The following is an 18230-nucleotide window of genomic DNA, read 5'->3' on the forward strand; positions in this document are numbered from 1 at the left end:
ACAGGGAAGTGTACATGGCTTCTCCTGAGCATGCCTCAGAGGCTGAAAGGACTTCTAAGCATCATATGGGGCAACACTCTGATTTATATTGATTTCAGCACATCATTTGAAGTGGTTTTCTTGCTCCATTGGAGCCACCAGGAGACTTTTAGATCTACAGTAAAAACGTTATTATCCAGTATTATTGAGAACTCCAATTTTAGCAGTATATGGAAATATGCCGGTAACCCAAATGCTGTTTTCCAGCTCTGTGCACCAGATAACCAAGTTTCCAGACCAACTACCATTGGGACACTTGGTTGCCCAGCTTAAACTTTATTATCTGGCTTTTTTAACCAGACCTTTTCTTTGGGGGATATCCGTTATTGGAACTTTCCTGTTAATAAAGTGCCAGGTAATAAATATTTCTGTCTAGTTGTTGACTCTGGAGCCTCTAGGGTAATTTCTTGCGATAGTGTTTACAACTAACGAAGCTGTCATGACACATTGATGCACTTGTAATGGGAAGGAATCATAATTGCGCTATATTAGTGGGTGGTTAGAAATACAGAATGACAGGGTTATAAGGCCTCAGACCCAGGGCAGAAGGTATGTAGTCTGTTTTAGATCGATGGCCGGCAATCCGGATATGCATGGAAGTATTCATACTCTTGGGGTGATTGAGGGTGGGCACCGCTAGTCTTTGGCTCAAAATCCGGTTTGGTTTTCCAAAATCGCCTATATCGGAATGCACCTTGAGACCTAGGCACAAGGTTACCAATTAACTGAAAACAAAGAATTGGAACCCAATCTAATTCTAGGTGTGCTCACGTCGGGCTCTCCGCTGTACCTGCAGTGTACTTTATGTACAGTAATGACTGAAGTGCCATTACAAATTGAAAGCCAGAGGCTTTTATAGTTTTTTCATGCTCCAAAATGTATTCGGAAGGCAAGAAGTACATCAATTCGCTGCCATCGTATGTGATTGCCGATGCATTTCGGACTGTGTCCGTCTTCAGGATTTTGTGGCCATGTGGCCTATATTAAAACGGCATCATTCTCCTGGTGCAGCTGCGGTAAATTACAGTGTTGCCCTGCTGTACTCCCACAAAAATTCCGTTTCATGCCGCTCAGCCTTAAGCCCTGAAGACGGGCACAGTCCGAAATGATGCGATGGCACTGAATTGATGGATACATTTTGGAGCATGAAAAAAACTATAAAAGCCTCTGGCTTTCAATTTGTAATGGCACTTTAGACATGAATTAATGTAAATACAGTACACTGCAGCTCCAGCGGAGAGCCCAACGTGAGCACACACACAATTAGATTGGTTTCTAATTCTTTCTTTTTCCTGCATTCTTACTCTTGCCAGTCTGTTAAAATATGCTTAAGTTCATTGCACCGCATGGTGATGAAAAGAGAGCCTGGCATGAGTTATAATTGTTGATGTTTTGGTGGGAGGGAATGATTCGTTTGGGAGTTGTAGTTGCATATTATTGCACTATTTGGGTAACTCGGTCAGTCCGTAATTAATGACAGCCATAAGAATGCTATAGAAGGGTCTACAGTCTACACGAAAGAAATCGAAAGTGTTGGCAGCATTTTCATCATGAAGAAAACATTCATTTTGAACCCGCCCAGTGGCCGACTACAGGATGGTTTTTATTTACACTGGGTGATGTTATGTTCGATCACAAGTGTGGAAAATAAATTATTGTCCTTAGTGTAGTACTGCAGACGCGCGCACCTGATCAAACAAAAGCAGTTTCCCAGGTGCCAAACCTTTCTGGTCAAGATGCGGAAACTTATTTTTTATCACTGCAACTGCAGTGAAAGGGGCTGAACATGTCAGTGTTTCAACAGCCGCCTGTTAACCGCTGCTGCCCGCAGTTTGGTTCTTGGTGTAAGGCAACGGGAGTAGGGGAATAAAAGGTAACTGAAGCAGCCGGAAAAAGGGTTTAGTGACCGAGACAGGGTTAAGTTGAGGGGTGGGGGAGAGGGCAAAGCAAGTAAACAGTGAGACACAGAGCAAGCACAGACAATCTAGATGGTGAAATGGAATTTGTTTGCGGAGAGCGTGAGGTTGCTGCGTTACGTATGATCAGTGGTGGAAATGGGGGGAAAAATGGTGGGGAATCCCACAAGGGCGAGGGTGGGGGCGGAGTTTCGGTGGGGGCAATACCCGAGGAGACGGGGTTAAGGGGGGCGGAGCTCGCAGTTGACCTCCGAGCAAAAGAAATGTCCAAATTAATAGTTTAAAACGGCACTGTTTCCTTCATGCTGCTTCTTTTCCAAACTGTATATCAATTCCACTTTAAACCCCTTCCTGCCTCTGGTGATGAGTTACTTCACTATGCGGAAAATAGTTTTTGAACAGTGTTGCTGAGTACATAGTCTTTAAAATGCACAATTTGCATTCCATTTGGTAAAAAAATCCCCCCTATTCAAACACGGAGATTTCTGTTCGCCATAAGCAAGGTTTTCCTTTACTTAGTTGAACCCCACACGGCACATCTCCTGCAGCTCCCCTCTGAAAGCAGTTGGGTGGCTGCATTGTGTGTGATGTTAAATAGGGGTATTTATTTATGCAATGTTTTTCGGATACAAGTATCAGTCAAACATTGCATAAATAAATAATCCGTGTCCATGTATCCGACAAACCTTGCATAAATAAATCGGGTTGTGGCTGAAGATTGTAACTTCCTCTTGTGACCTCTTGCATGGGGTCACCAGAAGAAGTTAGTTTGTCCCGCGTGCGCTTTAAAAAAATTAAGTTTTCTTCTCCCCAGCACAGAGCAGGGGTTTGGGGCGGCTGACTCTGGCCGGATCCTGAGATCTGGCTGCACATCTGGTGCCGGATCTTGGATCTGGCGAGAGCCGGCCTAATGACCAGCCATGCGTATGATAGTTTATACAATGCAAATGCTGCATTGGATGGATAATCTGCTGCCAAACTGCGGATGCAGGAAATCTAGGATTCCAACCTGGCTTTCCCAAATGATGTGCACCTGATCAAATCACTTGCTGGTGGGAGATTGTTAGCAAAGTGCTATCTCCAATGGAATATTGTGGTCGGGTGTCATAAAACAAAAAGAATAGATATGGTTGGGCCTGACTGGTAAACAAAATGAATCTATCTAGAAGATATCGATTATGTTTTTTCTGATTTGTGGCCTCTTTTGTTGACTTATTTTCAATAATCAAAGCAATTACAGGCAGAATATTCTGAAATAAACGTCATTTGCACCACTACTAGTACAGCACAGTGTATATTAGTTTTATTTTTGTACCCATTTCTTAAAGATCTTTGGTAAAACTATCTATTCTTTTTGGTTAGTGAATTGACCAAATGTATCTAGTTCGCATGACCACAGAAAGGGGGCTTACTTTAAAGTTACTCAGAACGAATATAGGACAGAGTTCTGCGTTCAAAACGCATTGCGTTCCCTTTGGGATCAATTCGTTAACTTGGTAGCACTTGACCTTCAAATGAGGGCTGACTTCGGGAGGGCAGACTGTGCACCCTGCACGGGAGTTACAGCAGTCATAGCTACTTAATGCAAACAATAATGTAAAGAAAGCAGCTCTGTGAGAGGGCTGCCTACTACAGCAGCCAAGAATCTTCGAAGCAGACTTTGGAATTCTATGAAATAATTCCTGAGGTAATTCAACCCACATTGTTTCAAGACCCTGCCGTAAATACTTCAAAAGATGCCCGATTTGCTAAACCATATTTTTTAATCTGATTTTTTTCTGACGTGTGTTCATTTAAACTGCTCTGATTTTATAATTCAGTGGAATTTTTTCATTCACAGCAGGATGAAGCTGAAGGAGATCGATCGTACTGCCATGCAGGCATGGAGCCCGGCTCAGCACCATCCAATCTATTTAGCCACAGGTAAGGTAGACTGAATTCTTTGTGTTTTCCTCTGTTCACTACTTATGCCCCCAAAGAGCCTATGTTGGCTTTGTGTAATACTGGTGACATCAAAATTGCCAGCTCCCAAAAAAAGCATTTCCCACATGGGAGTGTTTTTCACACCCGTTTGTGCTATTAGATAGCCAGTGCTATTCTAGGACTGGTAGTGTACAAGGCATACATTGGTTTTCAAAATTTGATTAGCAGTGTTTACTAATTTAACTGTTTTTGATTAGCAAAGAAACCTATTTAAATAGCAAGGTTGTACTAATATTTTTAGTTACCAGAAGTTATTAGTACCCAAGACTTAGTGAGCAACAATACCAGCAGTTATGTGTACCGCTGGAGTAAGACATTAGTGAGATGAGTCATGCTCAGTAAATTCTTTAAAATTCTGCTAGGCACTTGACCCATGGCAACGGATGACAAATTTAAATGCGTGTTCTGTAAAATGGTTCTTGGCTACTAACCCACTTCGTTTGGCACACTACTGCCACCCAGAGGCCAGCTATGCACTGGCAAAACTTTTATTTGATATTCACTGCAAAGTAAATGTTAAATAAGTTTCAAACATCACCTGCAAATGTTACTCGCCCTTCATAAAAACTACTCGACTATGCGATTGGGCAAAAATACTTTGCAAGCCCTGGACGAGTGTCTGTGAAAGGTTAGCTGTATGAATGGACAAAAATGATTCGATATGATAAAAAGGCTCTGAAAACAGTTTGGTCGGCTCTCTCCCTCAGGTGCTAATATATAATGCAATCCTAAGCATGGACCAAAGCGAGTTCTGGAGGCTAACTACAGTGTGTGGCATTGCACTAGATCTGTAGATATACAGACTGTATGGAACAACTGATCCCTACTTTGCGTAAACATTTAGCTAGCTTTGTTTATTCATTATGGAAGAGGAAGGAATGTCAGAGACTCAGCAGAGTGGGTGGTGTAGCAGGCAGAGAACTGGGTAAACTAGGTGGAACATTACAGTTTGCTGCCATTTCATTTTCAGAGTAGCTGGAATAAAACAATGGGGTGATAAAATAGAATGTCCAGGAGTATGGGACCAGCTCATGGATTGAGCACCAGTTGTACAAATAAATGCAACCAGCAGGTCACAGGAGCTGGTTGGCCATCAAAAGCATTTGGCTCTGTGATCATGTAAATTTTCAAATGTGTCCGCTCGACAATAATGTGTGTCTTCTTCAACAAAATGAAATCTAGTTGACATAAGATTTATATACACTAAACATTACTATAAGTCATGGAGACAATGCAGTGTTTTAGAAAAGCAGTACTGTAATTACACATCATGTAAATTTTTTAAGAATGGAATTGCATGACAGTCTTTAAAAAAGAAAATAATGGTAACTCATATTGGTCTTTGCCAGACAGGATATAATTAGCTTAATAATAATATAATACAAGACTGCCTACAATATCTGTATAAAAGCCTGGAAATAATTGTCTTAGTACAGGCTAGCTGTGACATCGCAACTGACCTGTATTAGGAAAATCACAAACTTGGTAATCCGTTATTACGCTTCAGTTGTGACGTCACAATGCCTGCTGTTTGAGCCGGTTGAGCAGACAGAATTTCAGCTGTCAGTGCAGCACTTAAGCCATGAAAAGCTTTTCAACTTCCATGATTATTTTATGCTTTGGTTTACTAATGGAACTCCAGTTCTTTATTGTTTGGGGAAAGTGCTGGATCGTGGTCAGGGAGCAAGTTTTTTTTTAATCTCTGCTGTTATCACTGATTGCAACATAGGATTTATGCTGGTGTACATTCCACCTTTTAAACCAATGTTGTCGTCTTAGCTATCTTGCAAACGTCATAAACTGAGGCTCTTTTGGGTCTTGTATCAGTCATGGGTGCTTGGATTTAGTGTAGCTTTATAGTGTATGTTCTTTTTGTAATGAGACATACAAGGTTTTTAAGAGGTGCCATGTCTCTAAAGGTGGTCATTACCAGGTTTTGAAGGTGGCTCACTTACTTGTGAAGCAAATCAATGAAAGCTATTAATATTGGGCTTTAAATGACTTTTTTCTCTCCACTAACACAGCTTTTTTGAGCCCTTCATAGTTTTTGCGTTTCGTTTCTTGCCTTAACACAATACCGATTTTGTCTTCAGTTTATGCTATTTTCCCATTGTTTTAAAGACAATCCAGCTCTTGTCGGATTCTGTGTTAGCACTACCCTCAAAACAGCTGATGACTTGTATAATAGCCAGGGAATGTATCCAGCTTTCCTCGCATCAGTCGGTGTTGTACTGCATGTAAACGTGACATTGCATACAGTTATGAGCGAAGACCTCTTCATCTCCAAACTTATTTTACTTTGCCCTACCTCCCAGAAATTGGCAATCCTCATTTAAGGCAGTTTAGTATCCAAGTTGATGAGTCAAATTCCTTGGGTCAGGCACAGGAGCGTTAAAGCTCCTAGGTAAGGTACTTAGGGCACATGTAAAAAAAAAATCAATAAAAATGACGCACTCAATCGATTGCGCTCCTTATGACTAGGATGTTGGCCCTACTAGTGGTTGTCACCTCTATCTTTTGAGTCCAGCTTAATTAGTTGAAGCATCAATTTACAACTTGCTATGAGTTTAGCGGGGGCAATGGAAGGGAGAGATTGGAGCCATTGGCCGGGGTTTGGTGCATTAGTCAGGAAAGCAGGAGGGCTGGGGAATACAACAGTAGCAGAGACAGCTTTTGGTGCCAGGGGGGCTGTTGAAAGGACACTAGTGGTAGGCTGGGGGGCGCACTAGGCATAAGGGCACCCCCCACCCCCCGCTACAGCACTCGAATACAAAATATTGGGCCTCATAAATTGGGCGGGTGGTAACAATGCACCAGTAATATTGTTATTGCTGCATTACCGCACTGCTCAACTAAGAGCTTGGCGCAGAGGTGGAGCATTCACCTCCAGCTAAGAGGTGGAGGTGAACCGACCACCTTTCTGACAAAAAACAGCAATTTTGGTGGCATTACTGCCGGCAGTAATTCCACTGAAATCCCCAATGAAGTCCTTTGAACTCCAATTAATGGGCACTAATGCCGCCTACCATCACTTATAATCCGGCGGTAATACCATTTGGTATCTCAGTGGATTTACCACCAAAATTGTAATGGGGCTGAGTGTTGGAAGACATCAGAAGGGTAGCTGGGACAAGGTAGAATAAAGCATTGGGTTTGCTTTGTACATGGTGATTCAGTATGCCTCTTAGGGATAGAATGACAGGTAGAGGCTTGTTTGGAGCTATACGACAGATGGGTAGCATGCATCAGTGAAGGATGGCAACCACAGAGCCCATGAACCAGTCCAAGAGCAGGACATGTTTTCAGCGCTGGTGGACGGAATGGCATGCAGGCGTACTGGTCCTTAGATAGGTTAATACTTCCATGGCTATCCTCTGTGGTGAGATGGGTGCCTGGGAGTCTGATGCAGTTTGTCCTGTAACTTTATCTGTCCTGATTCCCTGTGCCAACCTCGAATTAAAACCGGAAATCCGACCTTCGGCAAACTTCTCCTATGGACCTCGCAGAGAAAAAGGACCCCAGTGATTTTTTTTTTAAGTTGGGTCACTTTGTAATTATAATGGGTTATATTCCTAACTTTGAAATCAACGTTGTAATTTTATTGGAAGTGTTCCGCTCCTAACGTTCACCTCTTTACATCAGGTACCTCTGCCCAGCAATTGGACGCAACGTTCAGTACGACTGCTTCACTGGAAATATTTGAAATGGACTTGGCTGATCACTCATTAGACATGAAGTCTTGCGCCACTTTTGACTCTTCTCACAGGTAACAGCCTTTATTTGAAATGTAATCTGCAAGAGTTAATGATTGGTACCTTTTAGTTAACGCATGAAAACCCATGTGGCATTAAGCCAGATTACAAGCAGGCTGCTGTGGTGGGCTGTAGGGTCCCGCTGTCCGAGTTAATAGGCCAACCTGAAGAGGGGGCTGGGGGCTGCTGAAATGCAGAACTCGGTGGGGGTTGGAGGGGTGAGGCTGGCTTGTCTAAAGTAATGCTGCTGCTGCGAGGTAGTCTAAAGAGGAGGATGAAATCTACTTTCATCAGTAGATTTAAAAACGGCATGCTGAGCTTTGTGGTTGACTCACGCAAAGTAGAATACTGGTTAAATGTAAACGGAAATGCGCAGAAATGGCAATGGCTTGAAATTCTACTTGTAAAACTAATTAAGTGTTGGAAAGTAAATGTCATTTGTGGTTTTGCCACATAGTTAATAGCCATTTGTCAAGTGAGTCGGAGTGTAAAGTGATAACTTTCTCAACCAGCCTCAAACAATATTGGCATTCAAATGTTACTTTCTTCTTTAACTCATCCACCTGAAGACATTTTCTCCAATGTTGTGGTTTCATGTCAACAAGGGCGTGTGTCAAAATGCTGTAGGCTGTTGAAATTACCCCCAGCCAAGAATCCAAACTTGCAAGTGTACAGGTTTATACATGCATATAAATCTTTCATCACATGGTGTTAAGATCACCAACTGAACAAAGATCACCCAGAGCAACCGATGGTGCGTCACTTGCCTTCAGCTTTTAAATGGACTGCAGCACCATGGCGGTGCCTATGGAATCTCTTGTATTTGGATCAAACGTTTTTACTCATGGTTCTATGATAGCCCAGCTTTTCACAGCTTCAGAACAGACTAGCACCTCTATTCTTAGCTATTCAAATTGTTTTCGTTTCAGCATGTTTTTTTTTCTGGTGGCTAACATTTCTGTTATGCTTTTGTGGTGGGTGCGCAATGTGTAAAATCAAGTTTTGTTGACCCGGATGCTGTGTTGCTCTTATTTGATGAGAACTTTGCCGTCTGCACTGTCCATCTGTGCCCAAGTCTATACAACATTTGTAGGCACTGAGTGAGATGAAAATGTGCATTGGCCAGTTATCTGGATAACACAAGAGGAGCGGTATTTAGGAATGTCCTGCCCTCACTGCATCACCCAGCGCAGTCCACGTGTGAGGTTTTGTCATCCTTAAAACGTCTTTATTTGCACCCCCCCTTAAAGTAATCGTAAACTGCTACAAAAGACCATTTCCTGAATTATACCTACCATAGTTTTCTTGGTTCTCGGGTGCCCAAAGCTTCCGCGTTAATGATGAGGACCAGTCCATTCTCTCGGGAGGCACTACTTTCCACATTCTCAGACAAAGGGTGGGTTTAATGAAAAAGGCACCTCTTCCCTTGTGCCCCGGAGCATGCACTACACTGACAAAGGACCCTGCAGGCTTTGAAACTAAGATTGCATAAGCAGGAGCTAAAAGCAGCGCATGGGTATCCCGCATAAACCAGTGACCAGGAGACTTCACTGGGGAACAAGGAGCTAGTACATACATTTCTGCAAAGCTAACTTCCAAGTAAGATGCAAGCGGATCATATTCATTATTCGTTACACCTTATGCAGCTGTTTTCTAATGTTCTAGCGTGCCCAAAAGCACAGTTTAATTCACATAGGTCTGTTTGTTCAGCATCAGTTGACCCAAGGGGCCAAACATAGCTCCTGGTTACTGTTGGTGTCAAGGTAATCGGGCTCCTCTAGGCTGCATGCAGGGGTTAAATAGCTGCCAGCACCCGTCAATTTCGGACCCTGCCCTATATTTCTTTGCCCCTTTGCTCAGTGGCCTGCATTACATAATTCGTGTTGGGTATGTCATGACTACACTACAGGAATTAATATCACTACTAATGCAAGGAGACCACATGATCACAATTGGCATTTTCTGCACGGCAGCAAGCGACCCAGCGTCAATGGTCGATTGGGAAATGCTGGCGTGTGTACACATGCAAACGCTAGACCACGAGCCAAGTCTGCGCCCGAAGATGGCATCTGCTTTAACTTTTGACATCGAGTTCCTCTTTCAAGATGGGGCTTGTGTAACATCACACCCTTCCATTCTTGACTTCTCTGACCAGAGGAGAGGAGATGCTGTGTCACAATTGCAAGTGTTTGCCCGTCCCTGCTAGGCGTTTTCCTTACTGTTTTCCTGACCAGGGTTTCTCAGCAGTTCCAGTCTTTGTACTTTTGGTCTTTGTCTTTAGTGCTTCCTTTCCCCAGGCGGCTCAGTATATCCTGGTTGCTTCTCTCTTGGAACCTCTGCACATTTTAGGCTGACCAGAAGGCTCTCAAGATGAACACTCAGCCAGAACTTCCTATTCAAGAGGTGTTTCTTCCCAAAATCGTTTTTCCTCCCTTAGCGGCCTCTTCATGGAACCCCTGCCACAACCATACAAGTGCTGTTGGGCGGATTGATATGAGGGTGGCATATGCTGTCAGTCTGGAATACAAAACCCCTAACCATCATTTTGACCCCCCCACCCCCTGGGCAACCATACACACGGGTCTAGACAGTGTTAGACAACCTCCTAGGGGGTTATGGATGGCTATACCCCCCTTTGCTGCATTTGTATCTCGGGCCGTATGTGCACTGTGTTCCTCCTATCTTACTACTGTGGACACAAATAACATAAAACACAACACAAAGATAACACAAATAATCGATTCAATTATCACAATGGAATACATTTATTTATGATTGCACAGAATGCAAAGCATAATAATGCAGGCAATGCTAAAACTCTAGCTACTCTCGAATTTGCACCTTTTATGCTTCTGGTGCAAATCTACCATGCAATAACTATAAGCCTTTCAGGTCTCTAACGCAAGCCTGTAATGTCTAATGCAGTCTAAATGCAAGCGTCAGCATCCATCTCCTTCATTGGCAAATCCATACCAATCCTTCACACTCTCTCTAAACAATCCCTGTCTGGTTTCCCCTTCTCCCCTTATGTGAGTGTCTGTTCTAATTAGTCAGTCAGTCTAGGCCAATAACCATACTTCCCATTTGCATGTCTCTTGTTCTCCAGCTCTGTTTTTGCCAGGTCTCTCCTCTATGCACGACTCTGCAATCAGTCAGTCAGTGGCAGGCCTAAAGATCTGGTAACTGCCAAGCTCTCGATCTCATCAAAGCCAACGGATTCTGCTGCACCAAGACACCTCATCGCATCTCGTACTCCATCTTGCACCATCTCCAACCAACAGCCAGCAACCTCCGCAACTAACTCCGGAACTCCCCGCAACTCTCTCGAACTCCTTAACTCCTTTCTCTCCAGCTCTGGTTATAGTTTCCAATGACTCGCACATTTCTATGGCTACATACATTCTATAAGCTAAGAATATATGTCTGTCAGCGTTTAACAAAAGAAATCCAATCGCATTGGCGACTAAGTCGCAATTATGAGGCCAGAGTACGACCTGATTCTAAACAACCAAAATGTTTACATACATCCCATTAATGCTGTCCGTTTCAGTTGCTGGAAAGCAATACATTTCAAGGGTTAATTTTCAAAGAATCTGATCAAGCAGTTTGCGTTGGTGAAAACCAGTATCTGCCCCGGAATTCAAAGAGTTTTCTTTCCTACCCTAATAAGCTAGGCCGATTTTACGGATGGGTCAATCCCCATGGTGAAAACTCAGGTCCCAGAAGTTGACTTACAATATACCTATTGGAGGTGGAGCGAAGAACTAGAAACTGCCATTGTACTTTTTCAGACAAGGAAGTCATCGCCATGAATGACCTTTGGGGTTTAACACAGGTTAGAGTTGTGTGTGTGTGTGTGTGTGTGTGTGTGTGCGCGCGCCACCAGCTCCATGGGTTCATATATGCCAGCCCACATTGGCCTCAGTCGGATCTTTGCCACACATACTTTTTCATGAATTATTGTTTTCACTGCATAATATTTTAAGCTTTTTTGTGTATCTATAGTGGGATTTTGGGACACTGATTTTTCTGTGTGGTATCGTCAAATTCCCTGTATTCACTTGTTCTAGAATTTCTGGAAGACTCTTGGATACAGTTTCCCTGGTATTGGAAAAAGATGGGAAGAGGATTGTATGTTTAGAATCACTGTTTGGGCCTTGCACTTTTGCAGATTCATGATGCTACTTTTGCTTTTTATAATTTTACTATGAGGAACAGATCGGTTTTCCATAAACCATGAGGATCGATGGATCCTTAAGGCTGTTTTTACATCTGAATAGTCATCCCGCCCCTTCAGAGTTTCTCATTTGCTAAACCACTTTGTCATCGCTTATTTTATAACTAAGTGTTGTGCTTCCTTTTGAATATAATGTGGCCTTGAGTTTGGTGTGGATAAGATGACCATTAACTACTAGTGACCCACAGCAGGTGTCTGCATTGTTAAGATTTGTTTTTGTTCCTCCCAATGTTTAGTTGTGTGTTTGTTTGAATCTTTTTTGAAGGTACCATAAACTGATATGGAGTCCACATCGTATGGATTCTGACGGGAGCGCTTCTGGAGTACTCATTGCAGGCGGTGAAAATGGTAACGTGATCCTCTACGACCCAGCCAAAATTTTAGCTGGTGACAGTGAAGTTGTGATTGCCCAAAAAAACAAACACACGGGGCCAGTCCGAGCTCTGGATGTTAACATCTTTCAGGTGAGCTGGTTTTTTGTTATCTTCGCCACTAAGCTGCATCCTCAATGTATTTTCAGCACTTGACAGAAATAAAACCTGGTTTTAAAAATGTAACTTTTCATTTGATGACCACTGCGCTGCTTGTTCAACATTCTAGGCAGTTAAATCACAGCTGTTTAAGTGCACTAATCATTTTTACAGTAGGGCTTCCACACGTGGATATTTTAATATTACTTACGATCATGTCCGAATTTGCTTGGCCACCCGTTCATAAGATTAAAAATATTGGATATCCATTCTTGAGTGTTTTTAATTTGGTTAGCATTGCATGTTTTCTAAAGAAGTGCTCCCATGGGCATCTGTGTAGTTCAATCATTTTACTTACATTATGCTTTGAATATTCAATGGATGTATCTATTTCAATTTCAGCATTATACCAAGCAGGAATGAAAGCAAATCGTAGTATATTTATATAATCGTGGTGCTACTCCCTTGTCATTAACCATGAATTGAATCTTTCCCTTGTCAAGCAAAGCCAATGAGCAGTTACATTTTTTTTTCTTCTAACCCAGTAAAGCATATTTGGCGTTTCTGTTGCTGCCTTATGTGGTCTTTTTTTTTTTTCCTCCCTGTATCAGTGGAAAGCTTAAGCATTGTTTGGGTCGTGTGTCCTAGCCTAGTCACACTGCTTGCCATTAGCCTGCCATTGTTTTAGGAACCTTGGGGACTGCAGTATATGGTGTGCACGTTTTTCCTAACTGACCTTTCACGTGTGGGGACATTGCATTCCCCTTTGCCTCTTCTATTCACATTTGTCTGCTTATTGGTGCCCATGTACTTTCCTCTTCAGGATTCTGAGGGCTTCAAATCACTGCAGTATTTTATCCAAGACGCAGACCTTTTGCTTAGTCCTTTCCCCGCTAAACCTCTGTCAAACGTTAATGTGGTCTCCGTCTGGTTTCTGCTTTTTATACAGCTCTTCTGGAATGTTGTGCTTGACTAGCTGGTAGTGCTTTCGAGAGACGCTCCCCTCACAGCCCTTTTGTAGCCAAAGGAATGCTGGTCTGCACAAGTGTCTACCTCCCTCTTTATCATGTATTTTTGTGTTCCCATTTTCCTTTGTCATTGGGGTGGAATTGTGCGTTGTGTTTTGTTCTTTGTGGTGGGAGCAGGTCTAAGCCGGAGTACATCTCTTGTGTTCACTGCAGAAACCCCACTGTTTCTAGGAATTGGTCTATGAGTAATGGAAAGGTGCAGAGGGGAATGTTAAATGTAGGGATGGGACAATCATGGCTAAATAGTTATGATTTGGGATGTTTTTTCTAGACATTGGGTTTAGTCTGTTTTCCAGGCATTGCCTTGAGATTACTGTCCTTTCCAGTAACACTTCACCTGAAGTTATTTATGAACGGTTTATTTTCAATTTATTTTTCTGCCATAGACTTGCCTACGTTGTTGCGGCAAACATGTATGGAGGTTGGCGTTGTTATTAAGACTCTATAGATTTATAAGGTTTCTGGGATTTTGCTAGGCTTTCCACTAACTCATTCTCAAGCCACTCCTGTCAAAGGCTGCTTGAAGGCAGTTATGAGAGCTTGGAGGTGGAATTGGGATCCAGGCCTAATCGGAGGAGGATTGGAGGACCATACTACGCTTTACACTTGGGTTTAGGTACGCTGCGCCTCGATGCCTAATGGTTTAGTGTGCTTTACAAATGTAAAAATAAATACACTTTTTGCCTGTTTTTCAACATGGGATTTAGTAGACTTAATGCAACTTGTGGAGGGAGTCCTGTTGCTACTGCCACGTAATGGGCATCTTTCCGATTTTCACTTCAGAATATAGGGCAGAATTTTCTTTGGATGCATGCTGTAACTGCCATACATATGCTAAGGGAGTTGGTCTATGTGGACAAGGATGTGCGTGGGGATTCATGTGTGTGATTTATGCAATTGAGCGGATGTGGTCCTGAGGAGCAAATGGGGAAAACAAGAATAAACTATGCAGGGCTGTTTTCATCTCTAGGAAGCCCTCCTGTACACCGTTTGGCTGCTTTTGACTTCACTTCAGCTTTGGTGTACTGCTGCATGTAATGGCCAGAAGAATTATGTAGCACATATTTGACTCCCGCATTCTGGAGCTACTTGGCACCTGGAACCCATGACTATTCTGCAATTCACAAAACAAACAAGGGAAAGGGAATTGGACCAAACGAGCTCATTGCTACCCCCAACAAGAACCAGGCAAAATACTTTTAAAGGGCATTTAATAGGGGAGCAACGTTATCGTGAATATTAAACATTTAATACATTATAAGATCAATTGATCATCTTCATTATTTTCCTGTAAACCTGATGACAAAAGGTCAATAACCAAAACATTTAATTACATTTTCAATATAAACATAAACAAATGTATAATGAAAACAGTTTTTATTGAGCACAAGTGAAGTATTACATAACAAAAAGGCTGATAATTCCAATCTTGCATGTTAACTTGCTTTAAACGAATAAGCATTGTAGTAGCCGGACCAAGACTCATGTTAAATAATACAAACTGTCAAGAATGTTCCTTGTTGGGAACAAATGGAGGTTAGGCAAGGGCACATGCCAGAACAGTCATTTCTCTTGTTACGTATGGATGCGAACCTACATGGCTAAATAATGATGAAGAACAGTGCTATTTAATCAATATACTTACTGGCAAAACTCTACACAAGACCTCAGTAAATCTAATATGGTGTGGGGATTAGACAAAAGGAAAGTGGAAAAAGGGGTGGGTGAGGTCAAGGGTGTTGGCATAGTCGAACATACATGCTGTTGAGTCTTGCCAAGATCTTCCCATACCGCGCCTCAGATTTTCATTGCTCATGCAAGTTTCCCTCACTGATCCTTGGGTTTTTTCATATTTTCCCCCAAAAGTCTTTTTTAAATGCTGATTATAAATAAGAACTGATGTGGCAAGGCCTTTGGCAACAGGGGATGTAAACCCCTCTATGGTGCGGGTTGTCTTCCACACCCTGCTGAGCCTGTCCTTCCCCTTGAGGAGGAGGGTGGCAGTTTCTCATCCCTTGTGCCAGCATACTGTTATGTATTCCCCATTTGTCTGTAGAAAATGGTTGCCAGACTACATTTCTTGTAGAGCTAACAAACCTGAGATGTGCCAGAACATGCAGCACCAAAGGGAGAAAAGCCCCTACTGCGACACCCCATTATGCAACTTGAAATCACAGTTTTGGACCTAAAGAAGTCAAAACAAGCCTTCAGAGGCCAGCACTGCCGGCATTCTGCCACTGAAAGTAAAGATCCAGTGGGGAGGGCGAGAACCGGCAGACCAGCTACTAAGCAGTGGTTCGCAAAGCCACACAATGTTCTACAGCGCTGGTGGCAAGACACCACAACTAGGGGTCATTTCCTACACCAGGGACTTGAAAGGGCAGTGGGACCCAAACCGACTGTACTTCTCATTGAGCACCTTGGGCTGCCATCATTCTTTTGTGATGGACCCACGCAGAGAAAGGGGGAGGACCTTGGCACGCTATGTCAGGTTTGCTGATTGTCACATCTCGGTTGGAAAGACAGGTATAGAATAGGCAGCGGAAGCAAACCAATGGCAGGATAGTAAAGTCTGAGGCAATGTGTTACTGTCTGTAATGTATTAAAGGTACTGGGATGAAGAAGAACCCACGAATGCTACAGTCAAGCATGAAGAGTGTTCAACCAGCTGTTGTCAATCTAACTTAAGTTTCGCCGGGGCAGTCCCAGCTACTTAAGCTAAACAGTAAAAAAAAAAGGACAAAGAGAGCAACCTCCAGAGAGAGCGAGATCCAGAAGAAGTCTGCGACCTAGGAGCCCCAAAAAAAGCCAGCGAGTTGGAAATCTGGTGCTTGCAGGATGTGTCGAAGCAGCGGTGTGAAGTGACGAGACAGAACGGATGGGCATGAGGAAAGCGTCTCCTCTGTCGAACCTTGAAGCTGAGAGTCAGTGTGGTGGCGGTTTGACCTATGGTGGGTGGACCGTGCAGTCCAAGGACTACGCTGAGACCACCAACTATTACCTACTTCGGAGATGCATAGGCTATTGCATGGGAAGTACGAGGGACTGTGGTGGTTGCGCGACTAGAAACGGGTGTATCATTTGACCCGGAACTTGTGCCCAAAACACCAATGGACTGCGAAGTCAAGCGGGCCAAATAACAGCAGGAGAAGAAAGAGAAGGAACGAAACTGTTGAAGAGTTCCCCGTGAGAAGGTAACTGGAACAGTAGTAAGTCCGGGAAAACTTGGGAAGGTGAAACAAGAAGATGAGAAAGGAGTAGATCATTTTGTGAGGCAACTCCCTGGTCAGTTCCATAAGACTGGTATTGAAGAGTCAAGAAGGACTCTGGGAGCCTCTTCCCCGTCCTGGTGGGGCAGACCGAATAAGATTGCTAAAATGTTGAGGAGTCCTGGAGAGCTCGAGAAGACTGTCCCTTGTGCAAGTGGGAGCAAGTTGAGACGGGGGTCAAGAGATACTTTCTAAAAGGTGGTGGTAAACTAGGAAAAGGGAGTAATTCTTCTTGTCCTGTGATATTTGTACAACTTTGTGAAACACGAACTGTCAGATTTTTACTGTGAGACTTTTTTACCCAGGAGAAGGTTGCCATTCTCCTGGGTTAGAATAAGAACTTAGTGATTTGTGTTTAAGTAACAGAGACAGAGTAGGTGTTTGACTAGGATGGTACCCTTGCTTTGAACATCATGGCCATCTTGACACACCAGAGTTTTAGTTTTGTTGATCTAGCGAGACCACCTCTCGCTTCAGTGATGGATAGGATTGCATTTGTTTGTGAATAAATGTTTATAGCAACAAACATGCCTTCACCTTGTCGGTCTCCTCATTCCAGGTCACCACACTACCCAACCATCAAAGTATAACGGGCCAAAATAAAGGAATGTACAAGGTTATATGTAGATATATATTTCTGATGTTTGATAATCTGCTTAGAATCGCATGCTGTGCCTATGGTCCGACATCCAGTGGTAACCGCAGAGTATTGCATCTTGTCTTTCGAGAATCGAAAGGGGATGTAGAAATGGGTGTGCCTGTAACACTATCCCTACGTGACGTGTAGTGTACCCAAGATCCCTCACACGTTGAGGTCCCTCAGATTGTTTTTTTCCGCCCAGCATACTGGTCACCTTATGCGGAGCTCGTCAAAGACATTGCTTATTGTCCCCTCGACCTTTGGTCGAATAGTTATTTAAAATCATTCAGATCACCCTATCCGTACTTTCTTTCGACGGTTGTTCCAGATCTCCACCGGAGACCTTCAGAACTTCGACGGATGGTGATCCAGTCGGCGCTGCTGTCCACGTGGCCGGGCCTTCCGCCGGCATACACAGTAGGGAGAGTGGGGTCGGGGTGGCCATTTTTCTTATAATCTGAGAATGCCTTTCCCTTTCCTTCCACTTTCCCCTTTGGTCTTCGTCACTCTACCCATCCTCAACTATGGAGAGGATTCCATTTAGGTTTTGCCCTATTTGTAAGAGCAAATTTCCTTGGAAAGATGAGCACAGACGGTGTAACCGATGCTTGCCCCACGATCACAAGGAGGAAGGATGCACGGCTTGTAAGCTGCTCCGTCCAAAAAACATTAAAGGAGTGTAGAGTCAGGCGGTGGGCGGCCTACGGTATGTCGAAGGACAAGTTTTCTCCCGCTGCCGCAGCCACTGAATGTGACGACGGCGAGAGTGACGATCAGAGCTCTGAACCGGAGGTTGTTGACCTTTCGACGGAACGCTTGCGTTCCACCTCGTCTGTCCCTGGCCCGCTAGGCGCGGCTTAGACACTGCTATGGGGAAGTCACACCCCGGCTACAAA

General features: G+C 43.4%; 1 protein-coding gene across 15 annotated transcripts in view; it reads left to right on the forward strand.

The window, feature by feature from the left end:
* The window catches only part of SEC31A (SEC31 homolog A, COPII coat complex component), a 998112-nt gene that overhangs the window by 51483 nt on the left and 928399 nt on the right, over window positions 1–18230 (forward strand). For all 15 annotated transcript variants that reach the window (XM_069626136.1, XM_069626132.1, XM_069626133.1 and 12 more), the window contains exons 2-4: window positions 3796–3878; window positions 7581–7704; window positions 12193–12391. In XM_069626136.1, the coding sequence (XP_069482237.1) occupies window positions 3800–3878; window positions 7581–7704; window positions 12193–12391 (402 nt within the window). In that variant the 5' untranslated portion in view covers window positions 3796–3799. The remainder of the gene's footprint in view (window positions 1–3795; window positions 3879–7580; window positions 7705–12192; window positions 12392–18230) is intronic.

Source organism: Ambystoma mexicanum, chromosome 6p (assembly GCF_040938575.1).
Source record: "Ambystoma mexicanum isolate Mex_15411 chromosome 6p, UKY_AmexF1_1, whole genome shotgun sequence".
Lineage (NCBI taxonomy): Eukaryota > Metazoa > Chordata > Amphibia > Caudata > Ambystomatidae > Ambystoma > Ambystoma mexicanum.